The 20,232-nt window shown below is 40.9% G+C and overlaps 2 protein-coding genes across 2 annotated transcripts; both read left to right on the top strand.

Annotated features, from left to right (window-relative positions):
• Positions 1-9,064: 9,064 nt before the first annotated feature.
• Positions 9,065-11,234, top strand: LOC112559677 (the record flags this gene model as incomplete). The annotated part of the gene is made up of 4 exons (XM_025231011.1): positions 9,065-9,199; positions 9,832-10,057; positions 10,268-10,381; positions 10,558-11,234. Coding segments are annotated over 4 exons (774 nt in total), but the record flags the coding sequence as incomplete, so codon positions are not given.
• A 686-nt stretch (positions 11,235-11,920) lies between these two features.
• On the top strand, positions 11,921-18,386 carry LOC112560707. The gene is made up of 9 exons (XM_025232721.1): positions 11,921-12,075; positions 12,864-13,081; positions 13,434-13,607; positions 14,068-14,220; positions 15,190-15,305; positions 15,678-15,773; positions 16,272-16,476; positions 16,623-16,766; positions 17,910-18,386. The coding sequence occupies exons 2-9, from the start codon at positions 12,890-12,892 to the stop codon at positions 18,156-18,158; spliced, it is 1,329 nt and encodes a 442-aa protein (XP_025088506.1). The 5' UTR covers positions 11,921-12,075; positions 12,864-12,889; the 3' UTR covers positions 18,159-18,386.
• Positions 18,387-20,232: the final 1,846 nt, after the last annotated feature.

Here is a 20,232-nt window from a genome sequence, read left to right on the forward strand (position 1 = left end):
TCCCGTCTGTGTCCTGTCTGTCCCGTAATGGACTATCCATGTTTGTCCCTCAAAATTACCTTAATATTAGGATTGCCGTGGTATAAATTTGTTGCCATGAAAGAAAGCCTTTTGATTAACTGAATTTTGACTCCCGCCTGTGGCTTCATTGGCTGGACCAGACCAACTGGTAGGTGGATTGCAGACACCCCGCGGGCCTGGCGTTGTCCACCCTGATGTAAAATAAAAAGCAAAATGTTACCTTGAAAGGAATCTCTTGTTTCTGTTCTATTCGCTGGATGTTTTCTTAACTGCAAGAAAAAATGGACGCAGTCTGAGTATCTCTCATTGCAAACCTCTTCGTAATCTTGAATTTCTTCCAGAGGGTGAGTGAGTGATAGAAATAAAAGACAAGGGTCGCTTGCATAACACATTTCTAATTTTAAATTTGTAGACTTAACCAGTTTTATAAAAACACTTCACAATATAAATATAGACCTTGTTAAATGTAAACTGTGTTAAAGAAGATGAAATTGGTTTAAGCCAAACTTTCATTCCTTTCAGCGAAAGTTTTCGTGCAACGCATCCAACTGGCAAAAGAGGATTTTAAAAAAAAGTTTCTAAGTTTGCTTTTTTAGAACAGTTTTACGTTGTAGAAACGTTGTGCAACGAGCCCCAGGCCAGTAAAATGTTGCCCCTGTTGGCAGCACAGTTTTTGGAAAAGGTACAGTTCCACAAATACCAAGTGCCAACTGATAAAACACAGATGTCTGCGCACCTGTGTATGTGTAGTGTGTGTGTGTGTGTTTTATACGTTTAGATTCGTCTCTCCCTCTCACTACTTCCTACTGACAGTCTTTGTCCATCTAAGCACCAGACACACCAGACTAACGTACTGACTAACCCTACCACCTTCTTTCTCTCAATAACAAATGCTTCATTAAAAAAAAACTTTAAAGTGTCAAATATTGCTTTGTTTTTTGTCAGGTAAACAAAATTAATATTTTTATGGAGCATGGAACTGCGATAATTTATTGCCTTAAACCTCTACACAAAGAAGGAAGAGGCATTGTGTTGTATGTAAACTCTAGTTTAATGTTTATCTCACCACCCACTGACTTTTTTCAGTGAGTATAATCCGATTTCAAGACTCGTGCATTGTTCGTTTGTAGGACTTCATGATTATTTGTCATTTGTTTGTGAAAGCTGCGGGTTTTTAAATCCGAAACTTCTTTGTAGGGAGGTGGAGATGGAAAGAAGGGTTGGATGAAGGTTTACAGCAATTTTTTAACTTCCGTGACCGCAGCGGGACAGAGTGACATTTTGTTTGTCGACCTTATTGATGTCTCACCTAATAAATGTTTTCTTGTTTTGTCCTCCATGCTGAGCGCTGGGATGTCGCCTTTTATTAGTTGATGTAGAGTGATGATGATAATCATCAACTGCTAGTGTGTTTGTGTCAGAGAAAAGGCCCGCTGGCTGGCTTCATGCACTTTTAACACCTTGTCAGACGTTGGTACCTCTCACCTACATACATTTATCTACATTTACACAAATATTAATAAATTATATATATATATACACAAGAAATATATACATAATTTGCAGGCAGAAAACGGACATTAAAATAACGCATGCACCTGATGTTAGGTGATGTTACGTCACCGCGACCTTCCCTCAGGCAAGCTGACGTCACGTGACCTGAGAAAGATGAGAGAGGAATGAAGCGTACGGGAAGTGGTTGGGAGCGGTAATTCCAGGGGTCAGGAGGTTAAAGATCTTGACAGCGCTCGACATAAAGCAGAAAGTATGTTCCGTGGAATGATGCCGACATCCTTGCTGATGCTAGGGAGGTGTTGAGACCAGGAACTCCATTAGGCTGCTGGGTAACCTGGCAACTGCCTGGGCGATCATGCGCACCCACGGGGTGGGAGGTAACTGCCTTGGTGGGATGCCGGTCTCTCTAACCTCTGTGCTCCTTGAGTATGTAAGTCCACTCTAAACCTTGTAATATTAAGCTTTCCACTGTCCGTCCTGGAAATTTTGGTTGCGCCATATGAGAACTTGGACATTTTGGAAACTGCTGTGAGGTAGTGATGCAGTTTAATAATAATCCTTTAATAATAATCTATCATCATCGTCATCACCATCATCATCATTGGTCTTATTATGAACAGCAAAGCGCAGTAAAAAATGTGACATTTCTAAACAGCTGAGAACAAACAAAACATTTAGTTTTCTATTCTGGGTACAAATGGATTTAATGCGCAGAAACTTTTCTCCTCGTGTTTCAATATTTGACCAGTAAGTTTGCTGGAGACTGACAACACTGTTTGCGAAGTGAGACTTCTCTATGTACGCCGTCACTGACAATGTATTATATGGCCATCAACATGATGAAAATGTTCCTTTATCTGTGCAAACACCCACAAACAGGCGGAGATGGATGAGAGGATGTTATTTTTCAGGTTCAAGCTGGCCGCTGCATGTGTCCGCTCACCTGTTGACACACTTATCTTCATTCATCTACTTTTACATTCAATCTCTTCTTTTTTATCATACACAAGCTGTCGCAGCCACATTAGTCATCTCCAAAACAGACACATACACTAAGTGTTGGTGACAGAGAAAGAAAGAGAGTGAAAGATGGACAAGCGGTGTGATGGCGCAGCCACACACACAGACACACACACACATGTATATATACGATGATGAGAATTACTGGAAGGAGAAACAAATTTATGCTTTGAATGAATTTGTGAATTTATATTGTATTGGCTACAGGCACAAGCCCACAGTGTTATGACGCATAAACGATAACAACAAATAGATAATGTCGTTTGATGTGAAGCATCTGTTGGCAATATGTCCGAGCTGTCCCCGTGTCACGTTCACAAAGTTGCTTCAGCAGTATGAACATGAACAAAGGGAACAAAGTCTTCCCTGCCAGCACCAACCTGCCTGTGCTCTGAGTTCCTCGCATTGCCTCCACATAAGGCGACAAGCGGGTATCGAAGCTCCAGGGTAGGTTGCCGGCAACTTAGAAGTTTGCTTTCTCACGTGGCAGGCAAGGTTTGTGTACCAAACACGGGGACATTCTTTGATGCCCACGATGTCCACGAACCAAGCCTCTATGGACAAACAGCAATTTCCGCCTACAAAAAGCAAGCTGAAGGAAATTGTGGGAGCCTACCCGTCACTACGCTCCGCCATCACACACCCGGGTCAGAGCAGTGGGCGCAGGGACGCAGTTGGTCAAAGTGAGCTTCTCGTACATTCTGTCACATGTTTATGTAAACAACCCGTGACCAACGTGGTGTCGCGCTCGCTGGGCAGCTTACTAGCCTTATAGTCGCTTAGCTGTCCTGTCAATCAGGGTCATGTGACTAAGGTCATTGACCTCGCCCACCGGGATGACATACTGGCAGCTGCTGAGCCTATCTGTCATGCCACTGTCCAAGCTGTCACTGCCCAAGGCTGGCTCAATGCTGGCTCCCTGTATCCAGACCGCCTAGACAACCGTGCCAGCCTTGGCTAGAGATTCAGTGCTATCTGTGGCAATAATTTCTGTTAGCAGCAAGACTAACGTCAAGTTTATTGTGAGATACGACATCTTGGAGGGGAGCAAACTCACGTTAATGGAGGATATGGAGGTTCATCTATTCTCAGAATCAGCCATCTTTATTGCCGTGATGTGACCGGAAAAGCTCTCTCTTCCAGCTTTTGTTTTCAAAATATCAGTGCGAAAATAGTTTTTGTGAGAGTGAGACATCGATGCCAACATCTTACAGCTTTTTTTTTCTTTCTCTCTCTCTCTCTCTCTCTCAGACATCTCCAATCTGCTTGCTGAGTTGTAATGGCCTTTTCACAGGAAGGAACAATAAACACATCACATTAAAACGATTTATCGGGTAACTTATTCTTTATTATGAAAACTTCAAAGACCTTATAATGGCCATAAAGACAGTAAGGTCAGCATCCACGTCATATTTCAGGCTCTATAGCCTGGCACCAGAGCAACGTGTGACATTAGAACTGACCTTCTGGTGCGGATACAAATAGACAGGAAACTCACGGAAAGTAAGACAGCCACAATGACAATAACAAACCTTCACCTGTCTGGATGTGGAGTAAAAATAGGAGGCAGGTTCGAAGACTGCATTTCTCATCTTCCTGACAAGAGAACTGCTCGACCAATCATTGTCTCCCTTTTGAATGACAATGGCTTCCAACAAACAGCAGCAGGAGCATCTTCCGCAAAACGCCGCTGACAGTAAAACAGGGTTTGTGTGTTTAAGCTGTAGTTTTGTAAACTATAATTTAATTTGAAGAGTTTACTTTTCTACAGGTACTTGAATGAAAAATAGTTAAACATATTACATCAACACTTGAGATTTTGTTTTCTATTTGCTGAACTGTTGTCAAACGTTAATAACATTTTGTCCTTGTCTCTATTCTGAAAAGCAGAGGAACTACAATATACGTGTTTACTGTCTTTAATGAGAGAATAAAGCAATAAAGCAATTTTTTTCAAATTTCAGAAATCTTTTAATGATTAAACTATAAATAAGCAAGAAAAAATTTCATCAGCAAGTGAAAGCCTTCTTTTTCCCTGAGGTTATCTCATTATTTACTAAACATCACACTAAGGCATCAAGAAACAAATCTTTATATATATATAAATTACAGTAAGCTATCTTACTCTTACTTTCGTTAAAAGTCCAAGGGGATGAATAGATTTTCAATATCACACTTTAGCCATCTTTACTTTTCCTTCCCCACCCTTCATAAAGCATCTTATTTTTTCAACAGCGACTTCAGCTATTGCGTGCTGCACCCATTGAGTATCGAACCGCCTACAATGTACACTTCCTGCTTGGATGTTGCTTCTCTAACCGCTCGTCTATCATCTAACTACGGCTATCAACTTTCCCGTAAAGTTTGTAAATAAGAGCCAAAAATTTGAAGCGAAACGCTCGTAGATCAGGTTTCACAAATTACAGGGAGTAGATGTGGCCAAAATGTAAAAAACAAAATTGAAGCGAAATACTCGTGGATCTCACTAGGAAATGGAGGACAACTCCGGCCAATCGCGCAAAAAGGTTTGGCTCGATGCCCATTAAGCCACAAAGACAACTTGACCCCAGAACGTTGACCTCTACGTCATCCATCATACCCGGCGATGCCAGCCAAACGGACAATCGTTGACCTTACAGGTCAAAGTCCTGAAAATCAACTGGTCACACCCGCCGGGTTGCGAGCACTGGGCGTCTTGTGTTATTTCGGTTTTCTACTCCTCTCTTCAGAGCTTTCCTCTGGTTAGAGAGTCTTGATCGACCTTTTGCCCTCATTCCCGTCAATGGCGGGCTCTTGTGCTAATTGGATACTCCAGGATTTGCTCCCTTACAAAGTCTTCGACCTGCTCAAGGAAATCCCTATACTATTTGACAGTCTTTTATTGTGGCTAATGTGTGGGATTCTTTTCAATCACAGAAAAAAGTTTCTTGGAAGGACCCTACCAAAAATTACATTATTTATCCCAGGATTCATTGTTGTCAGAATTTTCTGTTCTCTAGCCTCATTTGTCAAATGCAAGCAATTTACTTATATATATTTTTTATCGAGATAAATCAAATTTAATTATAAGTATTTTTATTTAATTAATTTAATTTACAATTATAATTAATTGGTGATCTTCTTGGACGTTCGTTAAAAAAAAACCTACCCTCAGTAAACAGATTCCAATTGTCTCTTGTTACTGTGGTTTTTCTCTAACATCTCTGCAAATATATCAGTGGCTTGCATCCAGAGAATTAGATTACATTATCCTTTCACTGAAATATTTTTCGCTTTTTCTAAACTCGTATTGGGACTGCTATTTTCTGTCAAAACTTGATTTCTGTTTTTTCTTCAAACACACTATCAAATGTGATTATTTTCTTTATATTCGTCAATATTAGGGCCATTTTCCTGCTATATCAGAAGTGGTTATTTAGCTTTACTATCGCTTAACAGGTTCATCTGTCTTTGGAGACCATCAGCTTACAGTGAGCATCAATTTTTTTCCATCTGGCGATAGGTCCCTGGTGGTTTCTAATGTCTGGTGTGCGTCATCTGTATTTTTTACTCCTTCAGAATAAAATATCGTCTGACCCCGGATTCCAATGACTCCACACAAACAACTGTCGGACTAAAGAGTCTAACACCGAAATATTCGCTTCCCAAGAGTAATAATGTGTAGCTTATGACCTACTTTGGTACCCGTATCTTCCGGTTTTCTCTAACTCTGTCACTACGTATGTTGCCATAGCTGTGGACATCCACAAAACATGGACCACTAAGATGTCATGCCAGGTTTTATGCTGTTTCCAAGTGCAGAGCTTCCGGCGGATAATTAACCCAGAGCTATCCTTTTCTATATTTCATATTACAGCCTATTTTCTGTGTTATAAGGTCATCAAACTATTATTTTTCTATGAGATTTTGCATAGTAATGTATTTGATGACGGTAACAGGACCAGGACACTTACATCCATCCTCATCACTGAGATTGTCAAAGGAGGAAAAAAAGAGAAAAAGGAAGGGAAAAACGAGAAAACAGAAGGATGAAAAAAAGATTAATCTGATGGTAGTGGTTGTGGTGGAGGTGGTAGTGCAGAAGACAAAGAGAATGGTAAACTGACCACTGTGCTGTCGTCCATTCTATCATTCTAGCAATGACAGCAGCTGGTGTTTGTGGTAGAATCGATCATCTGATATTGAGATAGCCGTGTCGTATAGACGCTCCTAGCTCATATTGGAGCGACGGATTATGGCCTGACTGCAACAAAGGAACAGTGAAAAGTACATCATCATCATCATCAATCATCATCATCATCATCATCATCATCATCATCATCATCTAATTCAAGCTATTATGTATATGAAGAAGTAAATATGAAAGCTTTTATTAAAATATTCACTGCGCTATTTACACAGGAAAGAACAGCCTTAAGTTCAGCTCCTCCCAAACACTATTTATCTCTAGAAACACTCTGGTCCTAGCCAGCCTTCTGGCAGTTGCGGAATCAGGAATGTCACGTGTGGTGTATGCCGTGGCTATGAAGATGGCGCCACTGTCCTAACAGGTATGAGTCAGTGTTGGTCAGACTGCGATTGAAATGATGACGAAGCTCGCAAAACCCGACATCAATTCCATGAATCAGGGTGACAGTGTTCAAAGGATTTTAATTTGCAAATAAAAATACCCAAAGCTCAATTTTCTTATTAATATGATAACGTATTTATAAAAGGCGTTTTAAATGCATAGGAAAGAAGAGACAGAGAAAGAAGGAATGAATGAAGATAAAGATAAGAAGTGAGTCAAGGAAGATAGCCCTAGCAGTAATCACGAAAATTGTACCCAAATCATAAAAGCAGCGACAGTGGCTCCAGAACATAGTCCATAATACCACGAGTACAAAGTATAACTGCAACTGTCAATGACAGTAAGTAATTAAAGGACAGGTCCTGGCTGAAAAAGCTTGCTTTAGTTTGCTCATCCTCTTATCTGTAACTGCCGGACCCGGTCTATCGTAGATACCGTGGTCAGTCAAAACATGCGACACCTCTCGCACTTCTAGTGGTCTCAACGAAGTACGGAATGTAGTAATGACATATCATTTGTCATTCATCACTGCCATCGCACTGTTTTAGAGATTCTTCACAGCTCACTCGTGACATTTCTAAAATCAGCGCTGACCTTTTCCTTATCTCAGTGTTATTCAATGTTGGCACCAACCTTCTTCTTTTCTCTTTTTTTCTCGTGTGTACTAAAAAGCAACCTGTTACACAGTATTACAACACGTACAGATTGAAAGTGTCTTATTACAAAACGTGTATCCATTACAAGACAACACAGTGACATGACACTGACCTGTCACTTGCCACTGTGTAGATCTTTTACACCACTGCACCGACGCCTACCCTGAGGGAAGGAGATCGTTTTATGTCAGGGAAAGTTTTTATTTCTTAAAATAATAATTTATCCCTCTACCTAAAGCATCCATAGATGCAAAGTTAAATTTGATGCATAAAAAAAAAAAAGAAAAAGACTTATTTATTCTGTTTAATGGATCATTTGCCGTCTTTATACTAACGCTGAAGCATTTCAAGGGAAGCTACTCCAACAATGGCTGTATGCATGGATTCTTGAATTGTTCCCCTTGTATTGGTTACCATGAGAAACCGATAAACACTTCGCCGTGAAAGCTTCAACAAAATTACGATCTTTTCTGCACTGTACAGAAAACATCCACGCTATAATCTGATGTATATGTAAATATAAATGTGTAGATGACAGTGACGACTGTGGAACAGGTTTTTTTTCATGGAGTGTTCAATCTTTGTTTTCGTGTCGTATCCGCCTTCCTCGGCATAAACAAACATGGCGGCGCGCAGAGAGTCAAGAGATCGCTAACAGCATTTTGTGCCCTGTCGATAGACATATTTCTTCAATTACAGTTTTAACAGAGCAGACGACAATCTCAAAATTCGTCGTAATTAAGGAACTCAGTTGTGGGCCTTCTTGGAGAACCTTCGCGATGATGACAGCATTACTATTTTTAATTACAGTGATTTTGCCTTCAGTGAAAGCGTTTGGCTGCAGGTAAGCGCATGTACTGCAATATGTGCTATGCTGTGTGTGTGTGTGTGTATTAATCCATTAGGGCTCTTAAACGTCCATTTCTGTGAAACATCTCGAGAACAAAAACATTCTAAAGTATTCAAACCCGACGTCAAACACATTTGTCGATCTCTTTCACTCTCTCACTCACTCTCATTCTTCATTTTTTTTTTTTCTTACTCTCTCTTACATTTTTCCGGATCTTCTATTCTTTGCCGCGAAAGAAAGATGAAAGAAAAGAAGAAAGAAATGCATCACGTGACAACTGCACCATTATTGTTTCTTCCAAGCATTTGACACGTAAAATAGAAAGACCATTGCATAGTTAACATACTTTGTTATTTAACCTTCCAGAGTGCGTAATTTCCAAATAACATTTTTTTTACTAAAACTTTCCCTCGCAGTATACCTGAGCCGTGACACGTGTGGTGGAGTGCTTACTATCACAGACAGCGTACAGGTAGAGAGCAGCACTGGACTTACCTACCTCCCAAACATGGACTGCACTTACACTATCCAAGTCGCTCTCCGTACTTGGTGCTGGCAAACATCAAGGTATGATTAATTACCATACACGCTTCTTCAGAACTGTTTGGTCAGTTTGGTGTCCACATTGTGGTTATATCAGTGTAGACATCATGGACCATACCAGTGTAGACATGTTAGCTGTGATACTTTATATCCTCTCGGCCAGCTTCATTATCAACCCACTTTTTTTTCTTCTCACCCCTTCCGAAGAAAATGATTCGAATTTATTTGCTTTTCGTGCTTTGCTGTTGAAATATTTTTCAGACGAATCAGAAGTATATTTATAATTTCAATGAACAGAAACAAATAATTTAAATACAGTACCCTTTATAACTTAGTTGACATAGCAAAATTATAATTATAACAATTATAATTATCAGCAAATGCAATCTAACACCATATTACAAAGAAGTCTTATGAAACAGACTATCACATTGACTGCATAAAGACAATGAATTTTTGAATTGTGTGCTCATCACTGACAACTGATGACCTTTGTACTGTATACTGATAATGATAGTAACCTTTGACCTTTGTGTTACAGCCCGACAGTTTCGTCTACTCATGAATGTTACATTCTAACACCGAGAACAACTCTAGCACTTGCTCTGTGTGTTGTACTCACCAACGATATTATCTTTGTGTGTTAACACCAACAGCGTTTTGAGTTCGAACCCAAGATCGCCGGCGTTTGCCATGACTACGTCAACCTCCACGACGGCAACAACACATCCAGCGGCATCCTTAACAGCGAACCTCTTTGTGGCCACGCCTCCATTAACTCTGTCTACGTCAGTTCCGGTCAGCGACTGACCATCCACTTCGTGACGGACGCCTCTGCAGTGTACCTCGGCTTCAATATCATTTTTACAAAATCCTCCACCAGTCAGTAATCATTATTATTTTTTTTTAGTTCATTTCGCTGCGGAGTACATCAACTCTTTTGTCTTTAAGATGAAATATGACAGTATTAAAAGTCCAGTCATAGAATTTATCTGAAAATTGTTGGTGAATATGAAAACTGTGATAAAAGAAGAATGTGAATTATTTTTTTGAAACTGTTTTAAAACAAAGACTTGTCGATCGTCCGACCAGGTCCCTGTGACAACACTCAGTATCTTTGCAACAACACCTTCTGCATTCCGTCCAGTGTCGTCTGCGACAGCTACGACCAGTGTGGTGATGGCAGTGACGAACAAACTTGCACAGGTAAGCCTTTCTAAGTGAGAAGTTAAACTATTTTGTATACATTGGTGATGGAGGGAGCGATCATTCATTTCATTATTTAGAAAACATTCGCAAATTTATTAATGTTTGAATGAGATGTGCATGTGTGTATGCATACGTACAGCCCATGATTATTGTATGCTATTCATTCTTTACAGATACAAGTGCAGAAGGTTCACTCAACGTGGCGGCTGTCATAGCCGGAAGTTGTCTAGCTCTGCTTGTTATTCTCTGTATTATTGCCGGCCTTATCTATCGCGCCCACCTCCGTAACCAATGGCGACGCTTTCGCGATGAACACATCGATACAGATGATGTCTTCATCCCCGACCCAAGCTACCCGGTGACGTACAAGTACCTCCGAGGCATTCGCGGACACCCTGGGGTGCAAACATTTCATGATGAACCCGGAGAGTCAAAGACAGATCAGTGGAGGAATAATGGAGCCGAGATGTAAATTTTTCATACCGTGTGATGCAATCGCTTCGGAGAAGTTTCCAGACGTGATTGAATGCCATTAAACTGGTGTCTATGAAACAGGGGGACTGACAGTAATGCATTCTGGAAACTTCTAAACCATGCATAATATTGAGGTCTGTATAATGCCCTGGGACTAAGTGATGCCTCGAGCCACTGAATAAATTCCACAAAAGTTCTGTGAAACACAAGGACTGCTAACAGATTATTAGTAAGAGGATTTTGTATCAAAACCGTGGAGCTTTGAATTAAATCAGTTATACTTGCATACGATAACTGTACTTTGTTACTGACTCTGAATAACCATGTTTCTCCACCTAAAACGCTTGTGATAATAAACCACGTTGCAGAAATGAAATAAAATATCAGTATTTTGTTTGTTGACATCCTCCATAGCAATTAGTGCGGGTTGGTAAACAAAACTTTAAGCAATTTGTACATAAAAAGAACGGTGGCTTGTAACAGTCACATAAATTTGTCAAATAGGCATAAGCCAACACATATGCAATAATACTACTATTAAAATGTACTGGCTGCCTGGCTGGCTGGCTGGTTGGCTGGTTGGCTGGTTGGTTAGTGGGTTGATTCTAAGAATGTGCAGATTCTAATTTAAAACGCAGGCCTAAACTCGGGAGAACATTGAGTACGTATGCATTAGCGAAGAAAGTTTCAAATCACTGGTATGTAAATCACTTTAGAACGATAAAGCAATTAGGTAGCAGAAGGAAAGCGGAGGACAAACGAAAAGAATGAAGGGTATAAAGGGTGGTTAACATTCTAGACCGTGAGTTAAGTGGAACGGAACAGCCCGTCATGTGAAAAGGTCACGTTAAATAAAATGCAACAGCGGGAAAGTAGTTTCACGGGTATCCACCCGTGTTTGCTGTAAAGTGTGAGCTGCACTGGTATCCACCCGTGTCTGTAAGCAGGTGAGAATGTTATCAACAAGCGCTCCACTGAACGCAGCCAGGCACATCCGCCATTGCTGTGTCGTCATTCCACTGCTGACCTCGTCAGTGATGACGCATTATTGTTTGACGTCACACTTCTCCACAGCCGTTGAAGCAGACGGCGTGAGTGTCGGCGCGCATGTCACCTGAGAAACGACTGGCTTCACATCGCACACAGGCCTTTGCAGGAGAAGAAGATAATTTCTCTAGCTTTCAGCGAGGCTAACATTATCCACAGGAAGTGAATGAGTGAGTACATTCATCTGCACTGATGCAGCCGTCATCTTCCTTTTGTCTTCTCTGACATTTTCACTCTGAATGTTACTCCGGGGAACGTAGGCTACTGTCTCTTGACAACGCACGTAGGCAAGCAAACATTCTCAGAATAGATTTACATACAGGTCTTAAAATCTTCCGAATACTCTATCACTTTTAATTTAATTTAATTTAATTTAATTTATTTGTATTTTACTAATATTGCAGTACTGCGTACCTCGATATTACTGCACATAAGCATTAACCCTTTAGACCAAAAAAACAGACAACACAAAAATGTCCTCAGCACATATCATGTGATTGAATTCTACTAAGAAGAATGGTCCGAAGGAAAAAATAAAAAAAGAAAAGATTTTGATTTATCCTTGTATCTTGTTCCTCTGATCTATTCTGAGATTAAGTTTTAACGGTTTCAGTTCGCTGCTCTCTTCATCGATAACAAAATTAAAAGACTTTACCATTCCTAGCATACAACCACAGCTCAGAGATTGAGAGAAAATGCCTTTATTGTGTTCCAGTCTATTAAAAATGAGTTTCTCTAGGAGCACTTTGAATGTGTCAATTATAAATCTGACTTCTCAATGTTCCTAAAATCTATAATCTAGATGAAATCTGTATATATATATATATGTATAATTCGTGTTCACTGTACATATATACATATACCATACATATAACGAAAAACAATTAATAATAAACTAAAAGCTATTTCTCAGTGGTGTGTAAGCAAGTAACGAGCTCTCATTATTGTATCAATCTAGTGAGAAAGCCAGTAGAAAGGTAGACAATGCAACCTGTAGAGTCAGGCGATGGGCAGGCCAGGGGGGCGCTGTCCACACCTAGTAACAACGTCATACCCGAGGAGCCAATCAGCGAAGCGGTACGACTCACGCTACTGGTGGGGCTGCCCTTCTTTGCCATTAACGCCATCATCAAAAGTATTCTCATCTACAGCGTCTTCAGCTGTCAGGACATGAAGGTGACGTCACAGCTGCATTGCATAACACTTTGACCTCAGTTTTTGACAGTTGTGTCACAATGTGTGGTGTATACTGAGGTGACACACAAATATAAACTCCTAGCCTGTCTTTCTTTCTCTCTCTCTCTCTCTCTCATTCACTCACTATATCTTAAAAATGTACGCGCACTCCGGCACACGGAGAGGTTCTACAGCTGACTGTACAGAAAATAAACCTTACACAGCACTTTACCGAAATTACTGCAAGTAAAACTCATGTCAACAAATAAACATAAGAATGAATGTAAAAACAAACAAACAACCTAAGACGTGCGGGACGAGAGGTGAGTATAGAGATGATCTGTGTTTCTAGAAGTTCCGCATCTGCTTGCTGCTTCGCTTCCTGGCAATCCTGGACTGCCTGTTGATGATACTCCTCTTTGGGCTGCCATGGCTGGGACTGCTGCTGCCCTTCTCTTCCGACCTGGATTATGATAGTCGCGGGAAGCTGTGTGTGGTGGCCAGCTACCTGAAAATGACCCTCGTGGTAAGCTGTGCTCTCTTTAGATCTTCGTCAAATTGTCATCATGGTGAGTTGTCTTGTCTTGAAGGTTAGGTTTAGGATCATGTCTTTTTTTGCACTTTGCCCTTACCGATATTTTTTCAAGCCAGTTCTAAAGCAATTTATTTAAAAAATAATGGTCGAAAATTTTGCCATTTACCTTTAAGTTTTCAAAATACTTTTCAATGGTGACTATTTATACATCCTGTGTTTTTTCGTACAGGACAAGTTTTGGTTTAACATCTTCTGCAAAGAATATGATTCTGATCCATTACTTCAATATTTGGAATTCATTTTTTTTTAATTGGTAACACTAACCCTAGAGAGTCTCCATGTGAAATTTCGCTGTCTTATAACCAGTGCCATGTCATTGCCCTGTAGCCAGATTCTAAATGTGGCATATCTCTGGCCTGTAACCTAAGTGTAACATGTTGCGGTTCCGCAGGACCTAGTAACCTACACTTTGCTGCTGGCGGGACTCGAACGTCTGTACTGCCTGGCCAACAAGCCATACCGCTCCTACTTTGCAATCGCCTTTGTGTCTCAAAGCCAATGTCGCATCCACAACATCTTTACCAGACTCCTGCTCGTCGTCTTTGTGAGTCACGTGAAAAAAAACCAACAACAACAAACATAAATTATTTTTCATTCCATTTCTTGCCATAATTTAAACTTTCAGATGTAAGGAAAGCTGCGATCATCCTCAGCAAATCGTCAAGTCCTTTGAGCTTTTCATTTTAGCTCCACTGCCTTCTGACAGGCAGCCTTTCTTTAGGTCGTCAAGACTTTGGAATATCTGCTGGGTGTGCTCTGAGGCTGGAATCTCCTTTATACAAGAATATTCGTTAGTGTGGAACATCCCCGCTTTGGCAGGTATACCAGGAGTCAGCAGTGGTCGTTGTCTGAAAATCAGGACCTGCTCTAACCTTCCAAGCTACAGGTAGTCATCAGCAGCATGTCTTTCCCAGTTTCAATCGTTCTGTCCAGGTACAGCAGAATTTGCTTTGGAGGGGAGAGTTTGTGTCGGTGTATGAAACTTGGTGCTCTGCTTCCCTCTTTGCACCACCTGTCTACTACTTCGTCCCCATGTGCACCTCAGTAAGCCATGGTTGTTCTGGAGCTGAGGGTTGTCAGCTCACTGTTGGTGTCTTGCACTAGAAGTCCGTCAGCGCCAGATCCTCGATGGAGTTACGAGAGTTGTTTGCCTCGGAAAAAAACATTATCTTCCGCTCTAAAACTGGTTGAGTGCAGTCCCCTTGGTGCTGTGGAGTCTGTCATCTAACAAGCTAATAAATATTTTTCTCTCGATCTTTGATACTCCCTCGGCTGAGCCGTAGACACAAGTGTCAGCAGCGTATTGGTTGTTAAGCATTTCTAAAGTCAGGGAAAACGTTTAAAAGCAAACTTAAGCATGAACTTAAATTTAAGTTTGCTGGCTGTAAGTAGTGAGGTCTGGCTTGCCTGTCGAAGAAGTGTACCGAGAGTACCCATCGCGGCGTGTGTGTGTGTGTGACTGCATTAATGGCCGATGGAAAGAAAAGCACCTGTAATGACGTGTACTGAGCAGGTGCCTGTGATAATGGCTGTGAACTTGCCCCACCTGTGTGGAAATTGGCCCACTACAAAGGACAGCAAGTCCGGGGAGTGCCTGAACCCGTGGAGAATCCTCGGTGACGACGACGAGTGAGTGCCGCTCGCTTCCTCTCGTTTGTCATACAGCTTATTATAAAGTTAAAGAATTATTTTAAAGAGTAACAAACTATTTTAAACTACAAGGAAGGTTGTTTTTGTGTCGACTACCGAGTAAGCAGACCGGCAGGTAGGACAAGTCTGAAATACGATATAAGGCGTTATTAAAGGGAAACGCAAGTCAAATGATAAGTTGAGCCTACATGTTAGCTCTGTTCTGACTGATGACCGATGAAACTATCAAGGGGACGCAGCCAGAGGCATAAAGATAGCACAGGGATGGATGACAAAAGAAAATAGACGGAGTGATAGAAGCAGTAATTTGGTGTCTGTCCTATCTTGTCATCAGAAATTTTTGTTTTTAAGGGATGCGGCAACGATTCGCAATCACACAATTCTCGGCTACAGTGTTGCCGTGTTTGTCCTGCTCTTAGGGTGGACCCTGAAATGCACCAAGCCCAAGTAAGTCCTTTGATTTTTTTATTTAGCCTACCCACTCCTGTGACAATACCTTTGAACACTACGTAGCTATACTAGATAACGAACGATTCCATCCAAGTCCCTGCGATATCTGTCAGAGATGCTGACTCCCTTGCAGCTAAAAGTCATTGATTCCGGTCAGACTACACAAAAATGGACGTCATCCAATCTTTCTAGTGCTTTCCCTAATCTCATAAGTGAAAGAAAAGCGGAAGTCCGTCTTACAGAGTTTAGTTTATATAAAACGATCTTAGATAAATAGCTGTGAAATTTTCTTGTGTTTAAGACTTTTCTATCACTGTTTTTACAAAGTACAACTAAGGCATAAACTGGTCCCAGCACTGAATGAAAGGTGTGAGAGATCGGTGGGGAGATAAGATAAAAGGTTTTCCTGTTTATATACATACCTGTCATCTTTAAGCTTTTCATCCGTAATCTCAGTGGTTAGTGATCTGCGCTGTTTATTCTTACACTTTGCAGGGCTGCCCCTCGAGCTGTTCCGAAAACCAGGAAATTGGTCAAAAAGGAGGCAACCCACAAGGAGACGTCCTTTTCACATCCACCGATTCCACCACATGAGGGAGAGACCGCGGACACGCAGCCGATCATCCAGACTCCAGCAGGGGGCACTCCTGCTTCCCTCACCTCCACACCAAAGTTCTTCAAGATCTATCTAACCGTCCAGGTTACGTCAGCAGCATCTTCGTTTTGCATGCGACCTCAGTGCGAAAGCTTTTGAATGGGACTGTCTTCCTCTAGTCGCTGGGTCGAGCATGCGCACACAGACAAACATAGCCACACTGCTAATGACAAGATAATTTGCAATTTCAGATGTGCAAGATTCGTGGCCGTGATATAGGCTTTCACTTGGTGACCTGCGACAAGACCGCAGTGCCCACCAGAAAACGCGAGGTGGAGTTCGACAATATGGTTCTGGGCTACGCCTTGGTCTACCTGATCTTCCAAGCTCCCCAGGTGAGCCACTCTGCTTTCCTGAAACCTCCAATCCTTGTCAGAGCCGAGACTTACTCTCCGGCCATTGCAAAATCAAGTAAAGTCTTCGCCTTTTCCTTTCTGGCTACAGTTTGACAGTTTGTACAATGAAATCGCGGCAGCAGTTTCTTCTGTCTTCTTGCATATGCAAATTTGTAGGTAAATGTTTTTAGTGACCATAGGGAATGTTAGATGTAAGTGGTTCACTGTGTAAATTGCATGGCAGGTGGTGAGTTAGGAGCAATTGTTTTTTTCTTTCTCACATTGTACCTGGCCTAATGAGTCATCTTCCCATTAATTCGGTGTTGACAAAATAAGTTTTCCAGTCACTGGCTTCGGACCCGCTTTCCTCTTAAGTCAATCCAACTAATTCTTTTAGCTTCTAATTAAATAGTTAAAAAATACATCACGGTGCAAACACTAATGAGTGATTAAACTTTCTTTCCGATCATGAGCTCAAATAACAACTATAATTTTGTTAACTTTGCCGCTAGGCTTGATACATCTTCAGCCAGGTAAACAGTCTAAATCTTGCCTGAATCTTGTGTTATAATGATGCAGTACATTCATATAACGTGCTTTTATTCGCGATGTTTACTGCCATTTACAATGTCGAAAGCGACAATGCATTCAGACTTCATTCAAAACATAAGGTACAGCAGATGCCTACATAATACACCATACAAACCAAAGAATGTAAAAAAGATCGAAGAAATGCATAAAATGATCTCCTGCATTTCAACCACTCCATGGGATTGTGCATTACCAACAAAGAAGTGATAAACAACTGAGTAACCAGTGATAATCTTTGATAAAAGTGAACATTACAGGACCGAAATCTGAGCCCTGAAGCAATCCAGTGAACAGTGATCTGGTCTTCAGTGATGCCATTAATATGAAGTTGTGACTCTAACATATGATAAAAACCAACTTACTGTCCTACCCTGAGGGTGCAAAACATACTAAAGTCTGTCAAGCACATGATGTTATATTATTATTATTATTATTATTATTATTATTATTATTATTATTATTATTATTATTATTATTATTAAATGGAAGAATGTGGATGGATTCTCACCTCACCGGGATGCGAACACTAAGCTTGTCGCCTGTTCTCCTCAGATCCTGCTGCAGAGTATCGGCAGCATTATAGCCGCACACTGCGACCCGTCCACCCTGATGACCTTATCCGTCGCCACCGACATAATCGCAGGCAACCGTCCAGCTTTCGTCTTCTTCCTCTACACCTTGATGAGCTTAGGCCACTTCGGCAACATTGTGGCCAAGATCATCACGACCATTTTTTCATGCGCATGCCTTCGCCGCAGGTCAAGGTACGAAGAGTCAATCACCCTGAGCGTCGTCAACTAGAGAGGGCGGCGAGGGGAGGGAACTTTGTTGTCCGGACAACGGGGGTCAGTCTTTGCTGGAAGCGGTGAGAAAGGTTTGTGCGTTTGCTGATGGAATCCTTGCTGAGAACATGCTCTCATCCCACGTGCACAGTGAAAGATGCACAATCTAGTAAATGCTATTTTTAGCAAATATTTTATACTGGATTTATTTTCACTTTTTAAATAAAACTAGTCTGACCCCTAAATAGTATTCTGTTGTTGTCAATTAAAGGACTTAAGAGCGCGAGTAAAATTCTTTTTGTTTAGGTTATTTGTGTGCTTTTCTGTTTGTATGTTTGTTTTTCAGTTTTTCCTATTTGTCTGTTCGTCTGCCTCTCCATCTGTCCTTCTGTTTTTCCATAAGTGCACTTGTATATTAATATGTGTGCATGTGGAAGTTTATTTGAAAATGCGTATTAGACATAGTACAAATAGGCAACGAAATCAACAAAAAAGATGAATTGTAAATTTAAACTATATTTTCATTAATCTGAAACTGACGAAAATTAATACTTTGTACACCCTACACGTTAAACTCACATGCTCTAGTTCTTAGACTAAATCTTCATAAATCTTCGTACATCCAAACTTTCTTTTATTTACACTTCGCTGATGTTCCCTGGAGATTCGCCCTCACAAAAGCAAGATTAGTTTGTAAGTGAAAGCTAGTCACACCTGACTGGCGGCGAACGCTGTGACACCTGGATGGCAGCGAAAGCTTTTGAATGAGTGACATGAAACTGTCTTTGTGTCCTTACAGGTACTCGTGTCGTTATTCTTCATGTAGCAGTTCACTTGTCATGTCTCGTGTCCATTTACTGCGGATGTAACACAGTACACTTGCTGTGTTTCTTGCTAAGTGACTGATAAAGTAATACAATCTGTTTGTTTACCAGATCTGTATTTACTTTTACCTAGTTCTGAATGTGGGTGTGTTTTAACTTTTTGTTTTTTTGTTTTTATTTTGTTTCGTACTTTGGTTTTGTTTTGTTTGTTTGTTTGTTTGTTTGTTTGTTTGTTTGTTTGTTTGTTTGTTTGTTTGTTTGTCAATCGCGGTGATCGTCACGTAGCGCTAGTTTATACAACAATTATACAAGTCTTTGTAGAAGACACGTACAAGTTTTCGCCCTACATGAATGTGGTTATATGTGGGTCACCGACAGCCTTCTGGTGTTATCAAAAGTAAGGTGTGAAAGGCACTACAGGTGGTAACGAAAGTTTAGAGTGTCATCTGTCCCAACTCTGCAAGTGTGGGTGACCTGGTACTTTAACCACAGCTCTCAAATTGTTCGAGAAAGCAATGACACCGTGTGTGTGCATGTGTCTGTAAAGAGAGAGGGAGAGAGTTTGTGCTCCCACGTGTGTGTATGTGTGTATATGTGTGTGTGTGTGTGTGTGTGTGTGTGTGTGTGTGTGTGTGTGTGTGTGTGTGTGTGTGTGTGTGTGTGTGTGTGTGTGTGTGTGTTTGTATGTGTGTATGTGTATGTGTGTATGTGTGTATGTGTGTGTGTTCTCATCTGTGTGCCAGATAACGCGCTGCCAGGAAGATTTTCCTGACTACAGCTTCAGAAACTATGTAACTATGTAAAGTAAGAACAAAATAAGTCTTAACAAGTGTAAATTGCAATCAGAAAGTATGTATTGGGGAAAACATATAAACATTAAATTTCTAAAGGCGGCTGACGTGTGGGCTTGAGTGCGTGTGCATCTGAGTGAGAGAGAGAGAGAATGAGAACAGCAATTAGGATAGAAATAGAAGTGGTACGTGGAAAACTGTTCTTCAGGTCAACCATACTCCATCATCTTGACATTAATTGACACCGACTTCGTCGATTCTCTATCATCGGGACAACCTCGCCGTCGACTTCCTGGTCACACTGAGGCCCTTCAAGGTGCGAAAATTACAATCAAAACGCTTACATTCCGATTTTATCCCGAGTGAGCTAAATATAGTAAAGTAAAACAATAATAAGTACTCACAGGCTCACTAATATCCCATAATCATCACTGACTAAAGGGAATGCTACATTGGCAAGAGGAAAATAATGACAAAA

This window comes from Pomacea canaliculata, linkage group LG3 (genome assembly GCF_003073045.1).
Source record: "Pomacea canaliculata isolate SZHN2017 linkage group LG3, ASM307304v1, whole genome shotgun sequence".
NCBI lineage: Eukaryota > Metazoa > Mollusca > Gastropoda > Architaenioglossa > Ampullariidae > Pomacea > Pomacea canaliculata.

Bases quoted from the DNA above. Each gene is read 5' to 3' on its own strand.
- LOC112560707 (XM_025232721.1), top strand. From the start codon at position 12,890: ATGCAACCTGTAGAGTCAGGCGATGGGCAGGCCAGGGGGGCGCTGTCC. The intron at 15,306-15,677 runs GTGAGTGCCGCT...TTTGTTTTTAAG, and splicing joins ATCCTCGGTGACGACGACGA to GGATGCGGCAACGATTCGCA. The intron at 16,767-17,909 runs GTGAGCCACTCT...TGTTCTCCTCAG, and splicing joins TGATCTTCCAAGCTCCCCAG to ATCCTGCTGCAGAGTATCGG.